We start from the raw sequence: 26,789 nt of genomic DNA on the forward strand, positions 1-26,789 counted from the left end.
GATTCACTCACTCTTTCAGAGGCCAGCCTGATACAGGGAAGGGCAGTTTGATTCCTGCCTTTGTTAACAATGTTACAATGAATAACTTACTAAAACACATTTAGTTGAAAGTTGAAAGGTGAGGAGTATAAAATATAAGCTACAAATGCCATGGCACACAAATAGATAAAAATACCAAAATACAAGGGGAGATATAAAATGCACACATACACATTTTAAAATACAATTCCTTATCTTAAAGTGAAAGAGAGAGGAAGGAAGAAAAGGTAGAAAAAGAGACACATATCCAAAGAGGGGAGAGCAAATGCAGGCAAGAGGAAAAGGGGGCTTTCTGCTACATTAGAGGAAAAGGGGGCTTTCTGCTACAACCTGAGCCCCCAACTCTCTCACCCTTGCCCCCAGAGCCCCATAGTCACTTTTGACATGCTCAGGGTCTCCCCTGGAAGTATCATTGGTGCCCACATGGATGAGGAGCATGGGGCAGTAGTTTATCCTTGCTCAGAAGAGTCTTTATAAGAGACTGCCTTCACATACACATCACATCACTTCACTTACACATCAGTTCCCTGAGACCACTGTTATATTATGCCTCCAAATGGCGGAGAATCTCCAATGACAAAGTTTTTCTGTTACCACCACTGACATACTCTATGAAATCAGTGATGAAATGAGGTATATTTGTATGCTTCTCATCACACTGAAGTAATAACTATGCTAATCTCCAACTAATTCCTCCACCCTCCAATGCAACTACAACTAACAGTGAAAACAGCTGAAGCACATGCTGTTAAATGTTACAATTCAAATCTGTGGAATGCACATATTACGACACATCCTCTTAGAACATCTTCCAATCCATTATGTATGGTCCCCCCCCTTCTTACTCAGATGTTCTCAAAGGCTACTGCCAGCTCCAAAGTGTGGGTGGGGGGAAGGGAGTAGCAGTGGTAACTTGTCATTCCTTGATTTGCAGAAATTTTAGTGAAGCCAAATTTAGCATTTCAGAAAACCACAAGGCTCAGGCAGGTAACCTTAACTGTGCCAATAAAGCTTGGAAGTCATTCAACATCCAGTTTTGGTATTTTTAAGGAGCTTATTGTTAGGGTACTTATGCATCACAGTGAGAAAAGGGTGACTAATGCAGGCAATCTGGATTTTGTTTCCATTGCTCTCACAAAGTCATGGACATGTGAATTGAGTTACCTTGAGACAGGGAATCTTGAAGCAAAAAACCTAGCAGCAGTTGTTTTGGGGCAGTTATATGCAAATGAACACCTGTCCTGCGAAAAAAGGCAATGATGTATCAAAAGCAATCAGGGAATCATTTTACATTTGTTCCAGCACACTTTTGCTCCTGGATGGGATTGGAATAAGTCTGATGCCTAAAACTATCAAAATAGGCAGACAGATTTTTTAAAAATTATTATTATAAAGGACATAAAAAGGAAGAAGCATTTTGTATTTAGCCTCTTCATTTTCCACATGTTGAGAGCCTTTATACTCATAAAAATAGCATTAGAAGAAAAGTTTAGTAGAAAAACAATTATTTTCATCATGTTCAGTTATAGATTGTAAATGTTTGTCTGGACCTAGAAGCAGGTTTGGGTCTTTCATTCTTTGGAGTGATCCAGGAAGCACTGCAGGGGTTTACTGACACTTCATAGTCAGCCAAGTTTAGAGAAGAGCCCCATAAAGTTATTGGAGTCAACCTGCTTTCTTGGCTTTACAGGTACATTTTCAACAAGACGGAAGAGATGGGAATTGAAAACTATTGTGCAGTCAGCCCTTGCCATCTCTAACAGACTCTTCCTCTTATTGAGAACGAGCCCCTGCTGGTCCAAAAGAAGTCAGTCCAGCTAAGAACTGACCATAACACTCCCTTCAGTTCACAACATAAAACCCTGCTTTCAAAATACTGGTTCCATCGACAAAATTTCCCTTGTCACCTCCTGGTCAAGATAAACCAGTAATCTGATAACTGGGGCCATTTATTTACAACCCCTTCCTCCACCCTTCACCATGCACCAAAGCTTTTATATAGGATTTTACTTCAAAACAAAGAGCACGTTAGCTAGAGATTTCCTGGAGTCTCTGACAAATTTTGAAGCAACAATGTGTCATGGGAAGAATGTTATGAAGTAGAAATATAGCATTACTACACAGAAATAATTCAGCTAGTCAACAATGTGGGTGATAAGCAGTTTGAAGCCCTCACTTAGATTTTCATGTCAGATGCAGTCAAAATTCAAGTCTTAAAAATAAAATTTCCAAAAAGAAACTTTGGACTAATTCTTTAATTGCATGGTGCATGCTCCTTTTGCCTCTTTTTCACTATACCATCAATTCATTAACCTGGTACTCCGAAAACTGACAGAAAGTATTCAAAGATTTTTCTAAAATTTGACCATATAACCCCATCCTCATTCTTCTCGCACAAGATCAGCAATCATAGAACCATCGTCAGGAAAGCTATCCATAATTTTACCTGCCTCTCATTTTTGGATGATTAATTATATGGGCTTCTAAAGATATATAAAAGTTTGATTCTACTGTCAGAGAACAACTCCTGGTTAACAAGTTTGGGCAGGCTTTCAAACTATAAGAATACAATGAATGTTTGCCAGGCATGACTTCCCTGTTCTTTTCTAAAGAAGCTCACCAACACACATATACCACCCCCCCTACCACTACTATCTTATGGACAGCCTTTTGTGTTTCTGCTCAAGGCAACAAAGGAACAAGGCAATAATGCATTACAATAATTGCTGCCTTACCATTGGAGATGACAGGAAGTGAACAGATCTATTCCACTCGCAACACAAAGAGAAAATTTTCCTATGAAAATATTATACAATTGATAACCCCACACTTCTGCTATATGCTTTTTCGGCTAATCCAAGGAGAGGGCTGAAATTATAAGGGTGTGGGGGGTGAGCCTGTTATTCTTTAAAATCAAGTAAAAAAAATGTTCATTACACAGAAAAATGAAATGGGTAACCATGCAGAAATAAACAATGCCAAACATTTTAACTGAAAATGATATATTTTTAAATATCTTTCTAGAAAATCTCTCCCCCATGAATATTTTTAAAGTGCAAACTGGGAAAGCTGCTCTTCAGTCCCAATTATTGGGTACGCTAACAAAAAAAGCTGTGCAAAATTAGCTTCCCTCCTGATTTTAACTTACTTCTCAGGAAGGGGAACAGCTGAAGCCTAGCATCTTTGCTTCAAAGAGAAAATGAGTAGGTCATGGCTACTGTTTTAGTAAACCAACTGAACGGACCAGTCCCCCTTTCAGTGATTGTAAGAATAGTTTCCTTTATCCAGATTTAAATAAATTAAAACAATATCCAAGAGCTAAAATAAAAATTTCCAAGGGACAGTCCCAAGTACAGAAGTTCTGGGCACTTCCTAAGTATCCTAGCCAAAAAGCTAGGTTTCGTGTCAGCATAAAGTATCACACAAGCACTACAGATGCTTCACTACTAGGTGAAGGTGTTGGAGCAGGATTTCCATAGAGGACCATCTCTGACAAGTGATCACAGACATCATGGCAAAGGTATCTTATAAACAGATTTTCAGTTAAAGATTATGGGAGGAGTAAATTCATGATTCTTCCAATGTTTTGGACTCTGAAGAAAAATAACATGCAGCAGTGTCTGAGGAACACACTTCAAGACTTTTTGAAAACTTTGAGACTTTTTGCTGAAGGAAATTAAGATAAATCTCCACATGTGTATTCAGACAAATCAAGCAAAAAGGTTGGGATAAGAGAGTTAGTTTATCAGGTCAAAACTGCTTTTCTAGGTTTTCAGTGAAGAATGATAATTTGGGAATAGACAGAGGTAGTCAGCGGTGTAATGCTTAAGTCAGGCAAAAGGAAGGGTAGGAATGCACCCTGTAGACTAACTGAATCAGAGATGCACAAGCTTTTGTGAGCAGAGCACAGCATCTAATGAAGTAAACTCTTGCTCATGAAAGCTTGTGCGTCTCCAAATCTGTTAGTCTCTAATTTGGGAATAGAACTGTTTAGGTTTTGGGTTTCGAAAACCTTAAGTTTTTAGCTAAAACCCAAAAAGCTTTATTGAAAATGACTTTGAAAAATTAAAATGATTTTTTAATTTAAAAGTTTTAGCTTTAAAAAAAATTATTAAACAGAAAAAGATTTTTCTCTTCAAAATTTCTTGTAACAAAAATTGGTGTAATGTGACTGAGACACAGGCCATTTAGCCCAGTGGTCAGGGCAGTGGGCAAAGAGGGATCTGAGACAATACTCAGGAACCAAGAACCAAAGGATCTGAATCCAGAAGTCAAGGACCAGAACAAGGAGTAGAGCCTCAGGAGCAGAAGAGTTAATGAGCCTTTGGTCCTCAAGTTGCCATAAGTGAGCTTGAGGAGAGGACATACTGCATGTCCCAGCTAATCAGGCATCATGCAGATGTAGCCATCATGACCAAGAAAAGTTTACTGTTAGGGTTCCTGGCAACTGATAATTTCTCTTCCAGGATTCTTTATGCCTGATATAAATGGTTCTCAAGACCAAAACAAAGAAACATCGTATCTGTATGTACTTAGTTAGATAACTCTGGGCCTCAGTGACATCCCTTGAAATGAGGGACACTGGAGAAACATGCTTTATATTCTTTCTTCTGTGCTTGAATCTAACTTCTGCTGCTACTGGTCTTTATCAGGGACTAGATCTGAAAAGTCAACGTGAAAAAAATCTCTTTGCACCATAAATGCAACTGTGGTGAGATGTAGACTCTCCGTGGCATGATATGACCCTCCAAAGTGATCAGACTTGCATGGCTTTCTGTCTATAAGAGTAATCCTTAATCTCTGCTTGCCCATAGGACATAACACTGAGTAACACACTGGGAAACATCATATTTTGATCTTTCTGTCAACCTCAGTTTTGACTTCATAATTTTTTTTAACTAATGTTAGAGAATCTTGAAGGCAATATATCTCCACATGACATATAGGTGGAAGACAACTTATTTATATTACCTGACACTTCTGCACTAACTTTCACTGACAGATCCAAAGTATACCGTATAATTTATTAACTAATTAATTCTCTTAATACCTGTTAGGCTAGACACATGACATGTTAACTCCGGTGTCATTTACATCAGCTTGTACCTCAATCTAAAATTACAATGGGAGAAAGTAGACAGTTATCCTGAAGTAGCTGCTAGAGAAGGCACTATTAAAGTACTGCTCCACAACATGGTAGGGGTATATATGATGGTCTGCTTGTACTGAACAAGTAGCTACACCAAAGTGCCTATAGCATGCAATGACATATTTTTACAGCTGTTTTTTTCCTGGGTAACTCTATGGTAATTTTAAGTTACTTATACTTTGGGACTAATGTGGAAAGGGAGTTCACACCAATGTAAATATGCCACGAGACTAGACTGTGTCAGGAAAGTAAGGGATCACTTCAGTTGCATCTGCAATTCAGCAGCCTGAGGTACTGAACACAGTATTTGTTTAACAATACGTAGCAGCCCTTACACAGCATTTTGTGTCTCAGATAAAGAAGGATCACGTCTGTTTGAAACTAGAGATAGGCAAGATGCAATTACATATGCTAGAATTTGGTCAGGATATAAGTAAGGGTTAATATTGCTATACTGACTAGAAGTTCTTTAATGATTGAGCGTTTTTTTCCGTTGCTATTGCTTTTGTGTTTGCTTTTCTATTAGTATTATTTGGTCTTGTCTGGACACAAAGGCTGCTTTAAAAATAATACAAGGAAGATCTACATTTTAAAATAAAAAATAAATTACAAATGGTAACTCCAATTAAAATGGATGCTACATGAGGAAGCTAGTTACTTAGAAAGTAACAGCGGCTTTGGATCACCAATTCTATGATCTCATTCACAGTGCTCAGGAAAAGATGGATGAAGGGCAGGCACATTTCCAGCAGTGTCACACATTCTGCAGAAATATTTATAGCTGCATTTGGCAAATTCTCTTTTCATCATGATTACATTATCTTCACAATCTTTTCATTTAAAAAACTGGCAAAAAAAAATCTAAGATCAGGTAAGGGATTATTTGTTTTCATTATACTTTGTTTAATGTGAACACAGCAGCCAATAAAAGATAACTTGGAAATAGCACTGAACTGTGTGTCATAGATGTAGTGATCGTTACGTTCAGAATTGCTGCACATCTTCCATTTAGAGTTCTTGGTTACAGTGATCATCAACTACTGTCTTACCCAACACAGAGCTTAGGAAGAGGAGGGAAACCCAAGTTTTTATACCTAGGCTCAGGCAGTTGATGCATCATTTAATAGCTTTTCCATATCTTAATAGAGTTTTTTCAAAATGTTGGATATGTCCCTTGGGGGCAAGGATATCAAGGCCCAACAGTCAGAGCATTAGAGCCTGGGATGTCTCATGGTTACAGAGTAAGGGCACATGAAAAAGTTATTGTACGTTAGGGTAAAGAAAACTGACAGCTATTTCATAGTAACTGCCTGTATACATGTGCTACCCTGGGTGTCTGCATGCCACTGAAGGGTAATGATCTTTCCTGTGACTTAAGAACATGTACACAGAACTTGCTGTGGAATAGCTCATGGGTTGTATCAGATCATAACTTACCTCCCAGTAAACTTGTTCTGGTGCCTACGCAAAGGAAGCCCCATTGTGACTAGACTGCAGCTGATGCAGTGGTACCTGAAAATAATATCTTTACTGTCTGGACCATTCCACTTGTTCCAATGGGTGCTTATGGTTATACTTTAAATGCTGATGATTATACTTTGGACACCTATACTAATCACCATTTTACTATGAGAAGCATGTGATAAGAAAAGAGAGGAAGTACTGTGTAGAGAAGATCTGCACCATCTCCCCTGAATGAACACAGCCTTAGAGCATACTTCTTACTTTTCAAAGTTTGTTCTACCCTTCAGAAAGTGAAGCTTATTTGCTTCACCTTTTTCAGTCCTGAAGGCCTGCTAAAATGAAAGCAATTTTCCCATAAGAATTAATATAAATAAATAAAATTAATTACCAGGGCACTCAGCATCAGTGACATGAGCACTTGGTAGGTCAGGGCAGGCTCGGCCAGCGCCATGCCATTGCTGCTTACCCAGCCCCAGAGGTGATGCTGTTGGTCCTCCGCTGGGTGGCAGGTTGGGGGCAAGGGGGCAGTCATGGCCACAGTTGTGCTCACTCCTAGTGGCGGGATCATGGCATAGCGTCCAGGGCTCCCCCAGCGCAAGTCATAGTGTGAGTCATATACCCGCTGCGGCTGGCCCATGTGGGCAGCTACATAGTGGAGGCAAGCTAAATTGCACAGTGAGGCTGTGCACTGCTGATGCACTGTAGTGCTAGTGTACACTCCCTGCTGCCAGCTGTACGATGTCCATGAGCATTATAATGAAACTTGTTGAGTGCTAACTGGAATCAGGTATCAGTGTAAAATGAGCATTGTAGTAAAACAGCGCTAAGCGAAACAGTGTTAAGCAGGGGTTGCCTGTATTCTGTTCCTATTTAAGTCTCCATAAAACCAAACTATGTTATACATTTGAATTACAGACTATGTGTGTATTCTCTGTTCCAAGTGAGGTGGTCTATCACCCGCTTACAATAAAATCAAATACCAGTAATTGGAAAAAAAATCTTGCTTTTAACACCACTATGATTAATTAAGCATCAATCGAATGTACCAAGCCAAAAAGGTTCACAGGATTTTAAAGGCAATACTTCAGTGAACTCTAATGAATCTGAAAACTTCTGGTTCTTTTAAAATTTGTCGTAAAACTGTACTAATAATAAAAATATGCAGTGATGCAGGAATGTTCAGTGAAATGTTAAGATTGTGCACTGATTTTTAGAGAGATGGAAGGAATTGTAAACAAGCACCTAAAGTTACCAGCACCCACATATCTATATTTAACTATCACTTCTAACCTTAGAAATGTGCAATGACTCTTTGGATATTTTTGGCCTTCAACCCTCCGCCTGGAAATGTGCTGTATCTGGTGAAAAGTGCTTTGTCAGTCTGGACTTAAGAGCTCATGAATATGCAAATACCCTTTATTAAATTCATGTCATGTTCTGCCTTGTGAAAAGAGCTATTGTGCACTTTTATTTGCAATTTTATTGCAAATAAAAAGGATCTTGTTTATCTGAAAGCTGCTTCTGATAAAAATAAAGGCTAAAATCCTTACACAGGGAAAATGTTTCTAAAGAAGCAAGTGAATTGTGTTCCGACATTTTGAAACCTACTGTTGGAAATGCTTGCCTTTAAAATACTGATGTCTTTACAACTTTCTGAGGAGCAAATTACCAATAACCGAAAAGAAATGCATAGGCGTCTCTGACTTAAGGCAGGTGTGCTGAGCCTTCATTCGTTCACCAGTTAGTCTCCTCTTTCCCTCCACCTGTTTATCGTCGGTATGCAATAGATATGTACACACAAAAACAAGCTTGTATAGTTTAATTTTTTGGAAAACTCAGAACATGCAAAAGCTATTGTTTTATAGCAACATTAAAATATACAGGATTTGCAACATGACTGAAGGCATGCATTTTACATCATAAATAGTAATAATAAACTAAGCTACACACAGCTGCCAAAAAATACAAAGAAAAAAACTCCAACCATACACATGCAATATGGCTGCTGTAACATCAGCAGAATATTAGCATTAACTTTTCCCCCATCCCCAGGGCAGATTCTTCCATTTTCACTGATGCTGAACAGAAGAATGCTCTGTAAATACCTCTTTAAAATAACAGTACTTTTTGTAAGGTAAGGTACTGCTTGCCTCAAATAGAGGTACTGTATTCACTCAAATCCAAGATGAGGTATTCTTCCAAATGCAACATGGGGCAGGTGGGCTTGTTTTGGATTTGAGTACTGGCCTGGGGCAGGCAGGTGCTGAGGCTCCAGCTCTGGGACCAGAGACAGAGGTGTCACCTACCCTGAGCCAGGGTAGCTCAAGGTGGCTCAAGATAGTTCATGCAACAGGGGGAGCACTGGGGAGGCAATGCAAGGGAGGCCCAGCGGAAAGACTGCACAGTGCGGTAGAGAGGAGGCAAAGGGAAGACCATGCAATGTACAGCTCTGGGAAAGAAGGGGAGAGCAGAGGGTGTGGGGGACACTGCATGGTGGCTGGGGTTGGGGGAAGGGGGGTTGGAGAGACCTCTTGGCAACTGGGGAGCAGTTTCGGCTCTGCCTCACTTGGCCCAGAGCTGCTGCTGTCACCACCTGACTGGGCCAGAGCTAGAGCCAGAGCCACCATATTAGGTAAGGGGCAGTGGCGGAGAGCAAGTGACAAAGGGTGGCAGTGGAAGGCAAGTGGTTGGGGATGGCAGGCGATAGAGGAGCAGGCACAGGCACCAGACAAGTGGCAAGGGACCAGAGGGGAAGGGTCTAATTATTGGGAAGTCATCTTAAATGCAAAGTCATCTTGGATTTGGGTAAATAAACTACTTTTAACTGTGCAAGATTAATGTTTTGCATTCATTTTTCTTAATTCTTTTACTAAAAAATTAAAGGAAAAAAAACCTTGGTGTTCAGTAATGACACAATTAGGTTCTTATTTTCATACCGATTTAAATTCAAAAGTAGGAGAAGAGATGAGTTCCTACCTTTATTAGTGCTCCCATTTGCCCAGGTCTAATCAATTTATTTTTCAACTTCTGAGTCCCACCAACAAGTGTGGTGTCAAGCAGCCGTTGCTATTGCTACATTACCAGAGCACATGAGCATCCACGCGTTTCTGGAGCTCCATACAGCTTAACTGCAGCAGCTGGGCTGCCAGTGTGAAAAGTGCACCCTTGAAAGATGCCAGCTGCCAATGCAGCAGCTGCTGGAAGGCATCTACAGACACCTTCCGCTGGATACCAAACAGCAGCAGAACCTACAGGAAGGTTCTGCCACAGCAGAAGACCTTTGTGTGAGGGCCTCCCACCAAAACTCTCTAGTGTAGACTAGGCTCTCCCGTTCTTTCTCTTTCCTCAAAGCCAGTGCAATCAAAAACGTGGGGTAAATGTTTCAAAAACACCTATATGACAAAACAGTCCATTTTCAAAGAACAATCTAGGGCTTGCTTTACAAAGCTATTTAGGTACCTACCTAAATAGATACATACAGACAGATACCTAGTGGGATTTCCCAAAACACCTAACCTGCTAAAAAAAGAGCCAATGCAAATTAGGGGAAAATCAAGGAAACTCATGATGCTTATGAACTGTGATTCATTGATGCTGCTTTATGTTGATGTCCACCTGTAACCATTCTGCCCACAGACTACTGATGTGTGCAAAGGCCTTTACTGTCAGACTGCACCTATTCCCATTTTTGTCTTTCTCTATCTGCCAATGTATCTTGTGGTAATCCTAGACTCTGAGCTCTCTGGAGCACCAATTCTGCAAACACTTACATTTGAGAGTAAATTCATTTACATATGCTAAATCTTCTGCATGAACGGGACATAGAATAGGAACCAGTCTTCCTTTTCCCTGGTTTGTAAAATGTTCTGATCAGGAACTTTAGAGGTAACATGTTTATTCGAATCTAAGATGAGGTCCTTTCCCCTCCTCCTAGTGAGCACGGTGGGGAAATCGCCTCATCTAAGATTCATGAACAAAGCGTGGGGGAGGGGAGGGAGGGAAAGCAGCTGCTGCGGCTCTGACTCTAGCCCTGAGCTTCAGTCAGAGTTGGAGTCAGACCCATGGCAGCCTCCTGCCCCCTCCTCTACTTGCTCTCTCCTCAGCCCTCTTCCCTTCCACTTACTGTTAAGCTCCCAGCTATACTCCCGGGCTTGAAGTATAGGGAAAATCTATCCCCTGTCTGACCAATCAGCAGTGTCACTGCAGCTGCATGGCCTGGCAAGGGCTGTGCTTCTATGTGTTGTGATCCATGACCTGGCAGAGAACAAAGCCTGAGCAGCATCTGTCAGTAAGAGTGGGGGCAGGGAAAGGGCAGAGATTCTGGAGAGTTGGGGTTGGGGGAGAAGACAGAGAGAGATAGAGAGACTGTGAGAAGTGGCAGGGGGGAAAGAAAAAGAGACTGTGGGCAATGGGTGCATGGGAAGGTGCAAAGACTGTGGGGAGCCAGGGGCAGGTGGCAGGGTGGCACAAAGGCTGCAGTGGGAACACGGTGGGGGGGCAGAGGGCCAGGGTGCCTCCTAGCCCCTACCCACCAGCAACATGTCCCTGCCCTCCAGCTACTGCTTTCCCTACTATAGTAGTGGGGGGGAGATGAATTTAAGACAATGCTTCAATAATTAGATTCTATACCTGATAAATGCTAACAAATGTATAATATTTCCATATACAGAATCAAATTATTAGGGGGTCATCTTAAATTCAGGGTCCTCTTGGATTCAAGTAAATGCAGTAATTAAAAATAAGTGCTTATGTGATTCAATGAGACAAGTCACAGTTATGTTCTCATGCAAAATTACAAATGGACCTCAGGTATACCTTGAGAGCATCATCCCCTGTGCCTGCCAGAGGGCGTACCTACACAAGACGCTGACTGCACAGTAACCAAAAAATACTGTGCAGTAGCAGATCACAGCTTAACAGTGCTAATACACTAATGATCAACATTATTAGACTACTGCACAGTAGTATCACTTAAAAGATATTTGCTGGTGCTACTGGGCAGTAGCTCCACTTACTATGCATTTATTTAGTACTTGTTTAAACAAGTACTAAATAAATGAGCAGTAACCACTGCACAGTAACGTCTTGTGTAGACATGCCCAAGATGGCTGGGTGGAGAGAATGTGAAATAACACCACAAAAGTCCAGATAAGGAACGTTTTGGGTGGGCAAAGGTTACTAAAATGAGAAATGTATTTCTTTTCCTTACTCTCCTATCATTAGGGATCTCCAGAATTTGTGCCAAAAGTGTGTGGTGTTATGACTTCTTTAATCTTGGTTTTCCCTGTGCACCCCCTTACCACTAATTGGCGGAGGAGCCCTGTCACTCACTGCCCACACCTGATGGCTGGGACGCGAAAACAGTAGTTTTAAATATGCGTTTTTTACCTCCCAGCCATCAGGTGCAGGCGGTGAGTGGTGAGTGATGGGGCCACTCTACCAATCATCAGTAGGGGAGCATGTGGGGGAAACCCCCAAATTAAAGAAGCCTCCACACCACGCACTTCTAGCACAAATTCCAGAGATTCGTACCTATCATATAAAAAGGTGGAGGATATTGTTAAGAGTTCCTTTGACCTGGTCTACATGCTATTTTGTCATGGTATAAGTATGTTGGGTTACAGGTATGATCTTTTACTGACACAGTTATACAGGTACAACCCCTATTATGGACAGAGTATACTAGTATAAAGGGTATGAAACCCATTCTTTACCAAGATAAGCTACTGCTACACTGATATAAACATTTTTATATTTCTCTAAGTGTATCCATGCTAGGTAGGGCTGTACTCTTTTAACTACAGTAGTATAACTAATGCAGTACAGCTTTAGGCAGACAACATACCATGAAAACATCCATTCAAAAGTAAATGTTTCAGCAACTTATGAGCATGTGAAAATGGAAATGAATTTCCAACTTTAAATTTACCTGATGCATGCAGTCATTAAAAAGATAAGATGAGATAGTCTGAGAAAGGAGACAGGCCTCTTAGTTTTGAATGTTACTCTTGAGAACTCCCGAGTAATAGTAAAATCCTCCCCCCATGCAAACTTTTCTGCCTACTTCAACGAAGCCAGAATTTCACCTCCACCAGAAAACTCAGGATGAATATTCTTCAATAGACTCCATTTCTTTCTCTTTCTTTCTCACTATTTTGCAGTGGTTTTCATTAAACTCCCACTAGATGTTCCTGGATTGCTAATATTTAGTTGTACTAGACGTTTAGTGTGTTTGGAAAATGATGAAAAATGAACCCACAGCTACAGTTATTTGGAGAATTATGGAAGGAAATGAGAGGATTTGCAGCTGCCCACTTAATACAAAAAGGGAAGCCCTTTGATAATGATTGAAATTATACAGGATACGAAAACTGCATTGCTAAAGTAAATTAGAGAATTTTAAATTGCTTTAGAAAGCCAAAAGACAAATTCTGTATTTCTAAGGAGGGATTTTTTTGTATTGCATCTTGTTAAGAGTACAAAATTCCTAATGAAGGTTATTTACAGCAGGAAAATTAGATTCATTGTCATTAACAAGTTCACTGATATGAGCAAAAGACACAAGAGTCCTCTAAGTCTACGCTCCTGTCAATTCTACGTATGTCAAATATGGCACCTAGGAGTAGTGGATACTCATAATTAGGGGTCTACTAAACTCAAGGTAGATTTTTGTGGGCTGAGGGCAGCAGGCCCCTCCACATCTCTGATAGGCTGCGGGGCCCTGGCCTATGTTCCCTCCAAGCTGCTGGCACAGGATTTATATCCATGCCATGCACAAACTCATTAATGCTGCGCACCCGCCCAGAGAGGAGCTGGGCTGTGGCAACAAGCTGGGCGCAGAGTGTGGCAGATGCACCAGGGCCGGTGCAGGATACTTAGCAAAGGTAAACTCCGGGAGTGAGGAGGCACATGGTGCTTCCTGAGGTGAGGGCGGGGCTGGGGGCTGGCACCAGGGAACTGCTCTGCTCCCCAGCCCTGATGCCATGTGCCCCTTGCTCCTGTAGGTGAGGTGGGGGTTGGGGCTGGTGCTGGGGAACTGCTCTGCTCCCCAGCCCCTCCAGCTGCATATACCACCTGGGCAGGTCCTCTCCCTTCCCTTCACCCCTCCTGAAGCATAGACAGCCTGGCTCCCCTCCACTGTGTAAGCAACATCTGCCCCCTCCAAACAAACCACACACCATTCTAGTTCTAGTTTAGTATTCACTGTTAGTTTTACTCAAAATCCATTATTGCAAAATCCATTACATGAGGATTCTTGTCGATTAGGCTGAGTGTAGTCCAGATCCATGTAATGGATTTTGTACCTTTGGGTACGTTAGCTGTTAGGAAGAGGCTGTGATCTTCCCCAGGGTAGTGTTGCAGGGGGAGACGGGACCAATTCGGGAATGGACCAAAGCGGCACGCTCACAGTCACTACACCTTAGAAGGAACATTGGTCCTGGCATTCCCGCCCCTCCCTGCAGATTTCCAGATGGCCCAACACCGTGGCTTAATTGCACAGATTAAGCCAGGGGAAACCATTAATCCATGCGGTCTTGGGCCGTCCCCAAGCTGGAACATGATCAGCTGTGGCAGGCAGTCGGAAGGCAGGAAGTGACTGCATCAGGATCCATGTCAGTGGCGGATGCATGCATGCAACAAGCTGGAGCTTCACGGACCCTGGTGCAGCCTGCCTGCTACAGATGGCCCACAACCACAATCCAGCTGCTTGTGCCCCCCACCCTCCACCCAACCCTCTGCTATCTGCCTTCCATCTCCACTGTCCACCCTCCCTGGCCATCCACCCTCCCCTGCCCCATCCCCACTGCCCATCCTCTCCCTATCCTCCATCCTCACACTCCAAGACTGCAGAGCTTTCTATCCTTTTCTCTGGTTGCAGGTAAGGTATATTTATTTATTTATTTTTATTAATTTATTTTGCAGTGAGCCTGCCATTTTTTGCAGAGCCTGCCAGAATTCACTGTTTCTGTGAAAATCACACAACTGCAAATTTGGTACGTGCTTATTCATATTGCACTAGTACACAAAACCATTATTCAGGGTTCCAGTGTTCTGTGCTATACAGATGTATACTAAGACTTATCTAGTTTCAAGTGGCTCAAAAAGCGTTGTTTCCCTGTTGCTGAGAAGCTATTCTAAAATTATCACATATGATTTTGAAAGCATTTTGACATCCAGCGTAAGCTTTTCTTGGCCCTATTTGATACCACTGAATTTAGCTTCCAACTACTTCTTTGGCTCATTCTAAGCAACTTCTTTTTCACTCCAGGCATTTAGGTCCCTCTGAAGACCAAATATCTTTTCCTTGAATGCATGTGGCTATTTCTCCTTGACTGATGGAGGCACCTATGTGTTTTCTTTGGCTCCTTACAGATGTAGGCAGCTTTCACATTACTAGTTAGACATCTTTAACTTAATGATAAATATACAATTACTGAAGCCCACACCTTGCCAACTGCTTCATCTTGACAGAAACCAGCAGCACTCACTCGCATGGAACAACTTGTAGGCCTGGTGTCTTGTGTGTTACCTCATATATTCTAAATTGACAGCATCTTTCTGATACCGATGTGCCAAAAACTGTATGCAGCATCCAGTAGTGTATTACAGAAACAAGTGATTAAAAATACTCAACAGCTCTGGGTGTACCTTTTCATCTACCATTAATGAGAAGTTGTCATAAGAAAAAGGAATTTGCTAATTGGATTTCATGGCAGGCAAGCTTGCTGTTCTTCATCTTGAGGGAACACGTATTACGTTGCTAGGGAAGAACATAACCTGATATGCAATGTGGCACCACTCTCAATTATAAATCAGGGTGATGAAGCTGGAACCAATCCTTCTGTAGCATAGAGGTTTAACAGCAGCTAACATATCTTGAGGCTGAAGTCACTGCAGGTACACAGCACAGCACATTCACCAAGTAAGAGGAAACATAAACTAAAGTGCCAAGGGCGTGTGGAATTAATTCATGTGCAGAACTGGGGGCTGAGCCTTTCTGCCTCCAAAAAACATAATTTAATTTATTGGTGGAAGTATTCTGTATAACACTGTGTTGACTGCAAAAAAACATCATTTACAATACTACTTCAGTCCTGCAGAACAGAACACCATAATAAGCCTTAAAAACAACCCAGATATTTTCACACAACAGTCTGATAAGGGGGGTGGGGGTGCCACTGTTGTCACAGTCAAAACAGCATACATACAGGAAGCTGATACAACTTTCCAACACAGAGTTTTACACACCCCTGGCAGAAGCCCCATGGCACAATACTAGGAAGAACTAGATAAATTCTTACAGGATCTACCTCAGGAAACACAGGAGAGAATAACAGCTTCCACCTCCTGGGAGCCTAGGCTGGGCAACTTTTACTGATTATTACCCAAGATCCACAAACCTGGCAATCCAGGAAGCCCTGCTTTCTGGCATTGGTATTCTCCTGGATTATATGCAACCCCCAACCTCAAATGGCCTCTCTCCAGCAACAGGCTACCTAACTCCCATTCCCACTGAGGCACCAGGTCTTGCAACAGACCCAGTTACAAGCTGTGTCCCCTCACCAATAGAGACCAAATAGCAAGGATTATATCAGCTGAGGATCACTCACTTGCAATTCTATCATATATGCCATCACTTGCCCACAGTGCCCCTCTGTTGTCTATATTGGATAGGCAGGGCAATCCCTATGTGAAAGAATGAATAACTGATCTGGCACCAGCTTCAGAAAGACAAGCAAGCCTGTGGCAGAATCTCCCTGGACACTCCATTGCTGACTGCAAGGTGGCTTTTCTTAGACAGCAAACCTTTAAAAGTCAATTTGAACAAGAACTTGCAGAACAGGAAATCATTCATAGACTGAATTGTGTTAAGTGTGGTTTAAACAGAGACTATAGAGTCTTATTCCATTACCTGCATTAGCTTTTGTGACTCCTTTATTCCTATGGGTTTGTTGCTTGTTTGCTTCTTGCAGCACTGCTCTTCTCTTCTCTTCCTCCCCTTCTTTGTATTCAACTCTCTCTCTCCTTGTATACTGCTCCCTGCAGGTCCTTTCACAGCATGTGATGAAGTGAGCTGTAACCAAGCTTGTGCTGTATATCTACTTTAGTTAACATATCACAGGGGTGGGCAAAGTCTGGCCCACAGGCTGGATCGGGTCTGTGGAGGACTCCATTTTGCAGCATTCCCTGCCCACATTACTGCAGCCAGTTTTCATGGAGACCCGAGCAGCAGCAGGACCATGACTGCGCAGGGCCCAGGTTTTCACGGAGACTGGCCTCAGCAGTGCTGGTATGGCACACAGCTGGTCAGGGAGCTGCTCTAGGGCTGGGATCTTGCGGCGGCGACAACATGGTCTGGAGTCAGGGTAGTGCTACGATCTGCTGCCTGTGCACCCCAGGCAGGAGCATGCAGGTAGGGGATCACAGCTGTGCCCTGGCTCCAGACCATGCTGTCACTGCTGTAAGATCCCAGCCCTGGCCCCAGAGCAGCTCACCACCCAGCCATGCTCCCTGCCAGTGCTGCTGGGGCTGGTCTCCATGGAAACCCTGGCTCCACATCATGGCCCTGCCACTGCTGGGGTCTCCACAGAAACCAGCTGCAACAATGTGGGCAGGGGCTGCTGGGAAATGGGGTCTAGCCACCAGCCAGATCCACCATTTTGCCCCTGGTCTATAAGGTGCAAATCTATCCTGCCTTCTACTTAATATCATAGTGGCAGCTTGTTCACAAATGTTTGATCCTATCAATCAAATAATGAGGCTCTCCCTTGTTTACCAAAAGCAAGGAGGTGCCTGACTTAACCTAGCTTCATTGCTGGCCTTCATTTTTTCTGTATTACCATGATATGCGGACTGGAATCACTGTAAAAATCATCTCTCTTCATTCTAGTGTCAGGAAATCCAAAGTAAACCTACACCTACCCTCCTCATAGCATGCTTACACAGCAAGTTAGACCAATTACAAATGCCCTAAGGATTAGGTGATATGACTCCTGGTAATATGCATGACAAACAATGGTACAAAATGTCTCAAATTTTCTATGTCCCATAGATATGCCATTCAGGCATTGTCAGCCACATGGAGTTGGCTCAACAATATTTTAATCTTACCTGAAATCACAAGCTGTGGTAAGTTCTGCTCCTCCTCCCACAGCTTTTCCTTGAACTAATGCAACACTAATCAGAGGCAGCCTACACAAGAAAGAAAGATTTTTGTAAGCAAGGCATACACTTTTACTAACAATTTACAAATAATGAAAGGACTTGGGTGCAATATTTCTACGCTGAGTAGTACTACAAATGCCCTCAAAGTATTAATTTATGTTAGTAAATAGAATAATACTGATAAATGAATTTCCACTACAGCATTTATATCACGCTGCAGCAGCAGGAGAAAACATCTAATGGGATTTCATAGATTTCATAGACATTAGGGCTGGAAGGGACCTCGGAAGATCATCGAGTCCAGCCCCCCGCCCAAAGGGCAGGACGTCAGCTGGGGTCATAGGATCCCAGCAAGATAAGCATCCAGTTTCATCTTGAAGGTGTTCAATGAAGGCGCTTGAACAACCTCCGGTGGCAGGCTGTTCCAGACCTTGGGGGCTCGGACAGTAAAGAAATTCTTCCTTATGTCCAGCCTGAAACGATCTTGTAGTAGTTTGTGACCATTCGTCCTCGTCATCCCTTGGGGCGCTCTGGTGAACAAACGTTCCCCTAGATACTGGTGGTCACCCCTGATAAACTTGTAGGTGGCCATCAGATCACCCCTGAGCCTGCGCTTTTCCAGGCTAAAGAGCCCCAGGGCTCTCAGCCTGTCATCGTAGGGTCTGCTTCCCTGACCTCTGATCATGCGCGTGGCTCTTCTCTGGACTCTCTCAAGCTTCTCCACATCCTTTTTGAATTGTGGAGCCCAAAACTGGACGCAGTACTCCAGCTGCGGCCTCACTAAGGCCGAGTACAGGGGGAGAATGACATCCCGGGATTTGCTTGAGAAGCATCTATGGATGCAAGCCAGCGTTTTGGTCACTTTACTAGCCGCAGCATCGCATTGCAGGCTCATGTTCATCTTGTGGTCAATGATGACCCCCAAGTCTCTTTCTTCCATAGTGCTAACCAACATAGCACTGCCGAGCCTATAAGGATGCTGCGGGTTTTTTTTCCCAAGGTGGAGAACCTTGCATTTATCGGCGTTGAACACAATCAGATTCTCATCCGCCCACTTGCTGAGCCTGTCCAGGTCAGCCTGGATCACCCGCCTGTCTTCTGGCGTGGATGCTTTGCCCCAAAGTTTGGTGTCATCGGCGAAATTGGCCAGTCCGCTTCTGACTCCAGCGTCCACATCATTAATGAAGATGTTGAACAGTATGGGTCCAAGGACAGAGCCCTGGGGGACCCCACTGGTCACAGGACACCACGATGAGTGACTTCCATCAATTACTACCCTCTGGGTCCGACCCCGGAGCCAATTTTCCAGCCAGTGGATCGTGGAGGACCCAAGGCGACAATTGGCCAGTTTCTCCAAGAGACGATCATGGGACACCAGATCGAAGGCTTTTTTGAAGTCAAGATATATGACATCAATCTCATCTCCCTTGTCCAGGTGATAGGTCACCTGGTCGTAGAAGGAAATGAGATTGGTCAAGCAAGACCTACCCGCAACAAACCCGTGCTGGCTATCCCTTAAGATGTTGGCGTCGGCCAGTCCATTAAGGATGGCCTCCTTAATAAACTTTTCTAAGATCTTCCCTAGGATAGAAGTCAGGCTGATGGGCCTATAGTTAGCCGGATCCACTTTCCTCCCTTTCTTGAAGATAGGCACCACGTTGGCCTTCTTCCAGTCTTCGGGCACTACACCAGAGCACCAAGAGTTTTCAAAGATCCGCGCTAGAGGCTGGGCTATGATGCTCGCCAGCTCCTTGAGTACCCTGGGGTGAAGATTGTCAGGGCCAGCTGACTTGAAGGTATCCAGCTTCTCAAGATGTTCCTTCACAAAGTCAGCATTAATGGAGGGCAGGGGATCACCCTCACCCGGACTTCCCGGCCCTGTAGCAGGTACAGGCGTCCCATGGGGCTGATGAAAGACTGACGCAAAGTACCTATTTAATAGGTTGGCTTTTTCCTGGGCATCAGTTGTCAGTTGCCCCATCTGGTTCAGCAGGGGTCCAACGTTGCCCCTGCTTTTCCTCCGGCTCCCCACATATCTGAAAAAGGACTTTTTATTGTCCTTGATGCTCAAAGCTAGCTGGAGTTCAGTTGCAGCCTTGGCTTTCCTGGTCTGCTCCCTACAGGACCGGACCAGTGCAGAATAATCCTCCTTGGAGGTGACTCCCATCCTCCATCCTTTGTAGGCCTTTCTTTTTAGCCTCAGGAGGTCTGCTAGGTCCCTGGAGAGCCAGGGGGGCTGCTGTGCCCTCTTGCTGCCTTTCCTCCGAGATGGAATAGACTTAGTTTGTGCATTGAGGATCGCTCCCTTGAGGAGCAACCACTCTTCTTGAACTCCCCTCTCCCTGCGGTCACAGTCCCTTAGGGCCTCACTGACAAGCCTCCTGAGCTTGTCAAAGTCGGCTTTCCTGAAGTCAAGGACTTGCGTGTTGCTGACTGACTTGCCAGCTTTTCGGCGGATGGTGAAGGTGATCAGCTCGTGGTCGCTGTCACCCAGCTTCCCATCGATCACTAGGTCGCCGACTAGGTCCTCCCCAGTAGCCAGCACCAGGTCGAGCAGCGCTTTCCTCTCGTTGGCCCATAGACTTCTTGAGTCAGGTAGAGGTCATCCACGCACGAGAGGAAGCTCTGCGACCGCTCAGATTTTGCTGAGCGATCCTCCCATGAGATGTCTGGGTAATTGAAGTCACCCATGACAACCATGGTCCTGGAGCAAGCTGCCTCAGCCAGTTCCTGGGCAAACTCCTGGTCTAGCTCAGGACTTTGGGTGGGAGGTCTGTAATAGACTCCCACCATTGTGTCCCCTGTGCCGTGTTCCCCACGGATTTTAACCCAGAGGGTCTCCAGCCGTCCACCCTGGTCGCCAATATCGGCTTGCAGGGACGCGTAGCTTTCCTTAACATAGAGAGCTACACCCCCGCCCCTTTTCTCTACACGATCCCTCCTGTACAGGGTATAGCCATCTATCCCCGTGGTCCAGTCATGGGTGGAGTCCCACCAGGTCTCCGTGATCCCTATGACATCGTAATTGTTTGCACTGAGCAGGAGGATGAGCTCCTCCTGCTTATTCCCCAAGCTCCTGGCATTTGTGTACAGGCAGGCAAGTGCCCCCTGGGGGGCTCCTTCCTTGCCCACAGATTTTACCAGGGCTGGGGCTGGGGTGGGCTCCCTTGAGTGCCGTGATCCGCTGGCTTTGCAAGGATTGTTCAGCGGGCCAGCAGTGGCGGTAGTCCCCCCGTCCCCCAGCGGGCTTAGTTTAAAGCCCGGTGGAGCAGGTCAGCCAGTCTGGCTGAGAAGAGCCTCCTCCCTAGGGGAGAGAGGTGGAGACCATCTCTTCCCAGCAGCTCGCTGCCTCTCTCGCCAAAGAGCGGGCTGTGGTCATGAAAGCCAAAGCCTTCCTGACGACACCAGCGCCGCAGTCTTTGGTTGACCACATAGATCCTCCTGTCCCTTCTCAGCCCATAGCCTGAGACTGGGAGGATCGACGAGAACACCACCTGTGCCCCCAGACCCTTAAGGGATCACTTTCATTAGTAGAGAAGTCTCCTGTTAAAGAAAAGTTTCTGCTAAAAATATATATCTATAAAATATTGCCACATGATTAACTGTTTATCTAGCCCTGTGTGCTCAGTGCCTTAGGGACAAAGTCAATTTTTATGCCATAATGTGTTTAAAATCTAAATTCAGACATAACATTATCAAAAGGTGGTTGCAAACATCTGGATTGATGGCTACAAGAGACAGAGGACAGATTACCAAGATAAAACCTTCTGAAAGACAACATCTACACCTTGAAGGGGGTTCAAGTTGGTGTGCTTTTTGTAGAGGATACAAGAAAACTAATGGGGCATAAAGATACTGAATTTGATTCGCTTCTGTTTCCACTGGTGGAAGTTTGGCCTATGGGGAACCTGAAGCATAAAGTATACCTGAAGGAGGGAGCAGTGGATTCAGCAGCACAAAAGAGAATCAGAGTCACTGAGCACAGTACAGAAAGCACTTTGTCCAGGATGAGGTGGTGGGCATGACTATGGAAGCTGGAAGATACTTTGATTGATCAGTTTTCTAAGCAGCCTCTGCCAGAATGCTACCTATACTACTTCAGCCAGGAATTAATCAATCTGCCCACTCCTGGAGGGCAAAAACAATCTATTGCTCCTCTTACTACAAGGACAGTAGTAACTGAAGTAATCTCAAGATCAGCCAAAACATCCTAAGAAAGTGACATAACTGGTACTGACCACTTGTTTTGTCTACATAGCATGGGAATTTTATTTCCTTTTATGCACTTAAACAGCAGCTTTCTAGATGTGTATCTGGTTGGTTTTGACCATGACTTGATACCATGGATATGTTAGCACTAGCCAAGTGCCCAGCAAGAATGACAGGAAGGCGGCGGGGATGGAGCGTCACCACCCACCATTCTGCATTGCCATCGCTCTGCATCTGGCCACGTGCAACTCGCCCCCCGACCCTGCTCTGTGTCCAGGCCCCATGTGCCCCCCCCACATCCCAGACACACACCCAGCCATAAACCACACACCACACACACCCAGCCACATGCCACACCCACCTAGCTAGCCACACCTACACCCCCACACACACATGCCCAGACCCAACCACACCCACAGCCACACCCACATGCAGCTCCACACACCACACACTGCCACACACGCCCAGCCACACGCCCGACTACATGCCACACATACACAGCCAGTCACATGCCACACGCACACACCCAGCCAGCCAGCCAGCCACACACCACACACACAACCAGCCACATGCCACCTCCACCCATCCAGATGCCATCCCCACTCAGCCAGACACACACACCCAGCCGCACATACACACACCCAGCCACACATACCTCATGTGTCCCCAGGCCAGACACATGCCTCACTGCCCAGCCTGCCCAGCAGCGAGACTCAAATGGTGCCTCTGTCAAAACAGGGGCAGTGAGGTGGGGAGCAGAAGCTGAGCCCAGCACAAGCTGTCTGTGCCCCTTGCACACCCTGGGGGGCCACATGCCCCTGCTTGACTCCCCAGTGCTGCACCTCCACAGGAGCTGCCAGGGTGCAGAAGCTGCCAAGCGTTCCATGGCCCAGCCCAGCCGGGGCCTGAATTCCCGTGCCTGCAACCCACCAGGCCATGGGAGCCCAGCGGCTTGTGCAGGAGCACAGCGTGGGGGAGCCAAGGAGGTGGCATGGGCTCCCCTCCCCTGGTTCCTTTATGGTACGTGCAGCACCGGGAACCACCTGCCCCCAGCCCTGGAAGAACTGCCAGGCTCCGAGTGTCCCACGGCCCAGCCAGGCAAGGTGCACTCACAGGGAACGGGGCCCCGGCCAGGCCAAGCCGTGGAACACTCAGAGCCCAGTGGCTCATGCAGGGGTGGCACAGGGGAGCCAAGGCGGTGGCACAGGCCTCCCTCCCCCAGCTCCCCTGCAGTTCATACAGTGGTGGGAACCGCCCGCCCCCAGCCCTGGAGAAGCTGCCGGGCTCCCATGACCCCATTGCCTGGCTAGGCAGGGCACAGCCTGCCCTCCTGCCGGGATCAGCCCAGCGCAGCCACAGCCCCACTACTCCCTAATGGCCCTTCCACCGCTGCCAGTGGGCCACCGTGACCCCCCTGCCTGCCAGCCATTGTCAGGGGGAAGCAAGGCACAGTGGCTCCCTGCCCCTGACCGTGTCCAGCCACTCCCCTGAGCACCAAGTTGTACCCGTACCGCCTGCACCAGCTAATCACCACCCAGCCTCTAGGCAGGGTATGCAGAGTTGGCCTGAAGCGTTACAGATACACAGACACACAGACAAGGCTTTTATTAGAGTGAGCGTATGCAGTAGGCATTAGAATATACGTACATGCAAACTAAACCTGAGCAGTAGAGGACACGCTGTACTTGCATTCCCAAGAATAAGTCTGGGAAAAAGAGAGAGAGAGAGACATGAGGTTGTGGTAGCCTCCCATGCTTTAGCCCCAGTAGCTGAATAGGGCATTTGCCCAGGAAGTGAGAGAGCCAGGTTCCAGGCTCCTTTTGAGGAGAGCAGGTCTGAACCTATACCTCTGTGACTGGCCAGTACCACAATGCCACAAAGTAGGCAATGCCCAAACCTTTCTCTAGGGCACATTTTGAAACTGAACCACTGCACCCTGCATTTACTAGTTAATGGATAACGTGGGTAGAGAGCAGGACTGTGAGAAATTTTCTACCCCATTGGGAGTTAGCATCGAGGCTAGACCCCAAGACAACAACCATCTCACTGAGTCATAAAGTCACTTGCTCTTTTCTTCCTGGCCCCTAATAGCTCCCTCTCTTGGCTACCAGGAGGACCAACTTCAATAGGAGCACTACAAAAGGGTTTACAATACTGCCTACCCTGTGAGATGGTAGTAGGAGCACTGTGCTAGGAAGCCAGAAATGCATAGGTTCAAACACGCTCAAGGGAGGAGGTTGGCTTACAACCCAGGTCTCCTACTTCTAGGCTACCCTAACTATTGAGTTACTGAGGGTAAAGCATGTCAAACACTTGTTAGCCATGAGTTTCTGAGCAGCTACATTTCTGTGACAGAAACAGATTTAGAGGTCCAGAATGCATGTGCATATATAGCTGTGTACATGTCCAGGCAGTGCATAGCCTACTGAATATACTCACCCTACACGCTCATGCTTATGCAACCACAGTGCAGGGTAACAATTTTGCAACCTGTGCCTGTTAGAAATACCAATTATAAAGCTAGAAAATTGCCACTTAGTTGCACAAAGGGAAACAGAATTCTACCCTAGATTGTCTCCTATTGCCAGAATGAATATAATTTGGGTTGATCAGCAGTTGATTGTAGGGCTGAGCAAGAAGCCTAGAAAAGTAAGCCTCAGAATCCTCTGTCCAGGGCAAAGAGGAAATAAGAACCTACAGAAGTAGGAACTATTTTAAGTGCTTACTACTGCTTAGCAGCCAACACATATTCATAAGCACAAGGCATGTGGGTGGAGCTAGCTGGAGAAGGACAATCTCATTTGGACCTGCTCCTGATTGAGATGCTGGGTCAAAACTAATCACACATCACAGGTCTACATTCCTCATGGGAAGGTTACAGAACAATACAGAGCATGCCAATTAACCTGCAGCACCACTCGCTCCTATTAGAGGTGCACTGATACGGTGGTCATATCAGCACCAATAAAAGGAAAATTGATATTATCAGCGATCAGCTTGTTTTGGCTGATGTGGCCAATAATGTTGCCAATAAATGCCACCTGCACATGTGCACGTGGCCTACTCAGCAGCTTGGAGAGCAGCGTCAGGCTGGTAAGTCTGTTGGGGGGGAAGGGCGGGGAGAGAAAAGGGGTGTGTGGTGGAGGAAGATGGAGGCCCCCACAGTAAGTGAGAAGGGGGGCTGGGGCAGATGCTGCCCAGCCAGGGCAAAGCGCAGGACAGAACTGCGAGTGACTTATCTGGGGGGCATAACATGGAGATGGGGGCAGTTCCCACTGCTGCACACAACCCCAGGAAAGGCATGGGGTGGCACATGCCCCTGGATCTGTGTGTGGGGCGAGGGCAGGCTGCTGCTGTGGGCGGTGCAAGGGAGCTGCACTGGGGCTGCGGCCCTCTGTAGCCCCCGCCTCCCAGTGCTGCCACCGCCCACTCCAAACATAGCCCCACACCAAGAAGAGCCTGATGCTGCCCCTGGCCCCAACCCGCAGCAGCAGTCTGCCCTCACCCCATGCATAGATCCAGGGGGCACATGCCCCCTATGCCTTCCCCTGGGGTGCGTGCAGCAGCGGGATCCACCTCCCTTCCCCGCACCCCACAAACAAGCCGCTTGCAGCTCTGTCCCGCGTCCTTCCCTGCCCTGGCTGGGCAGCCCCCGCCCCTACTCCTCCCTCACCATGGGGGCCTCGATCTGCTACCCATGGGGGCCTGCATTGAATGAGCTACAGATAAAATATCCTCACCGCCATTTTGAAGTGCAGGGATGCTGATACACAAGACACTATGGGCACTTTAAATTGGAGTGGGTCTTAGAGCCACTCTAATTAAAGTGCCCCCACCCAGCATGTGTACAGATACCCTATCTGTGCAAATCCTTTCCAATCCTAAGAGTTGTAAATGAAAATCAGATTTAAACATATATAGCTGCACATACACAATTATATATTACATGTGAAAAGTTAGAGGCCACTTTCAAAAGTTTAGCCAGAAAATCATTTCAGTCCTTGCATGATTATTCTATAAAGAAGAGGAGAAAGACAATATATTACCTCATAAGTCTGGTTAAGGTGTTTCGTATAAACATACACGTGTTCACCCCATCCTATAATTAATTAAAACAATGGTTAAAATCATCCTGTAAAATGACAAGAACAGACATAATTACTTGCAATTTTATGTATACAAGGACTGATGTTGATCTCATGCTTATTTATACTGATGTCAGTGAAGGTAGCTGATTCATACAACTGTCATAATGGAATGAAGCCTAGGGTTAACATGAGACTGCCAAAGTTAGTGGACTCAAAATATTTATCTACTATTCCTAGAACCTGTCAAAAAATGCCAGCTACTTTAATGGGAAATTTTGGTTCTTCCCCCTCCTCCCACCCAAATTTTCCACATATTTTTTTCCCCAACATAAACAAAACTATAATCAAAAGTTGCTTTGAGTGTAAGTGTCGCAGAGCACTGAGGTGCCCTGCTCCTAAAGAGGGGAAACTGCTAGGGAAGGAGCCCTAGCAGGGAATAAGGAGCCCAGCTGCTGGTTGCCAGGGCAACTGGAGCTAGCAAGAGATCACACCTGCCAGCGGACAGCTGACTGAAAGGGACAGGGCCTGGTTCCTTTATAAACCCAAGGGGCTGAGGCCAAAGAGCAGTTCCCTGCCAACAGCCAAGGAGGAAGGAGCAGCCTGAATGCAGGAGCAGCGTCTGACACTGCGGTGGGATGAAGTATCTCTGGTAGGCTTGAACGTGGTTGTAGCCA

General features: G+C 45.5%; 1 protein-coding gene across 2 annotated transcripts in view; it reads right to left on the minus strand.

Annotated features, from left to right (window-relative positions):
* ECHDC1 (ethylmalonyl-CoA decarboxylase 1) overlaps window positions 1–26,789 on the minus strand; it is a 72,797-nt gene that overhangs the window by 14,957 nt on the left and 31,051 nt on the right. The window contains exons 4-5 of one of the 2 annotated variants that reach the window (XM_006266241.4): window positions 26,074–26,126; window positions 17,765–17,845 (exon numbers count right to left, since the gene is read on the minus strand). In XM_006266241.4, the coding sequence (XP_006266303.1) occupies window positions 17,765–17,845; window positions 26,074–26,126 (134 nt within the window). The remainder of the gene's footprint in view (window positions 1–17,764; window positions 17,846–26,073; window positions 26,127–26,789) is intronic. The other variant, XM_014611045.3, reaches the window with a different exon arrangement.

The sequence above is a fragment of the Alligator mississippiensis genome, chromosome 1 (assembly GCF_030867095.1).
Source record: "Alligator mississippiensis isolate rAllMis1 chromosome 1, rAllMis1, whole genome shotgun sequence".
NCBI lineage: Eukaryota > Metazoa > Chordata > Crocodylia > Alligatoridae > Alligator > Alligator mississippiensis.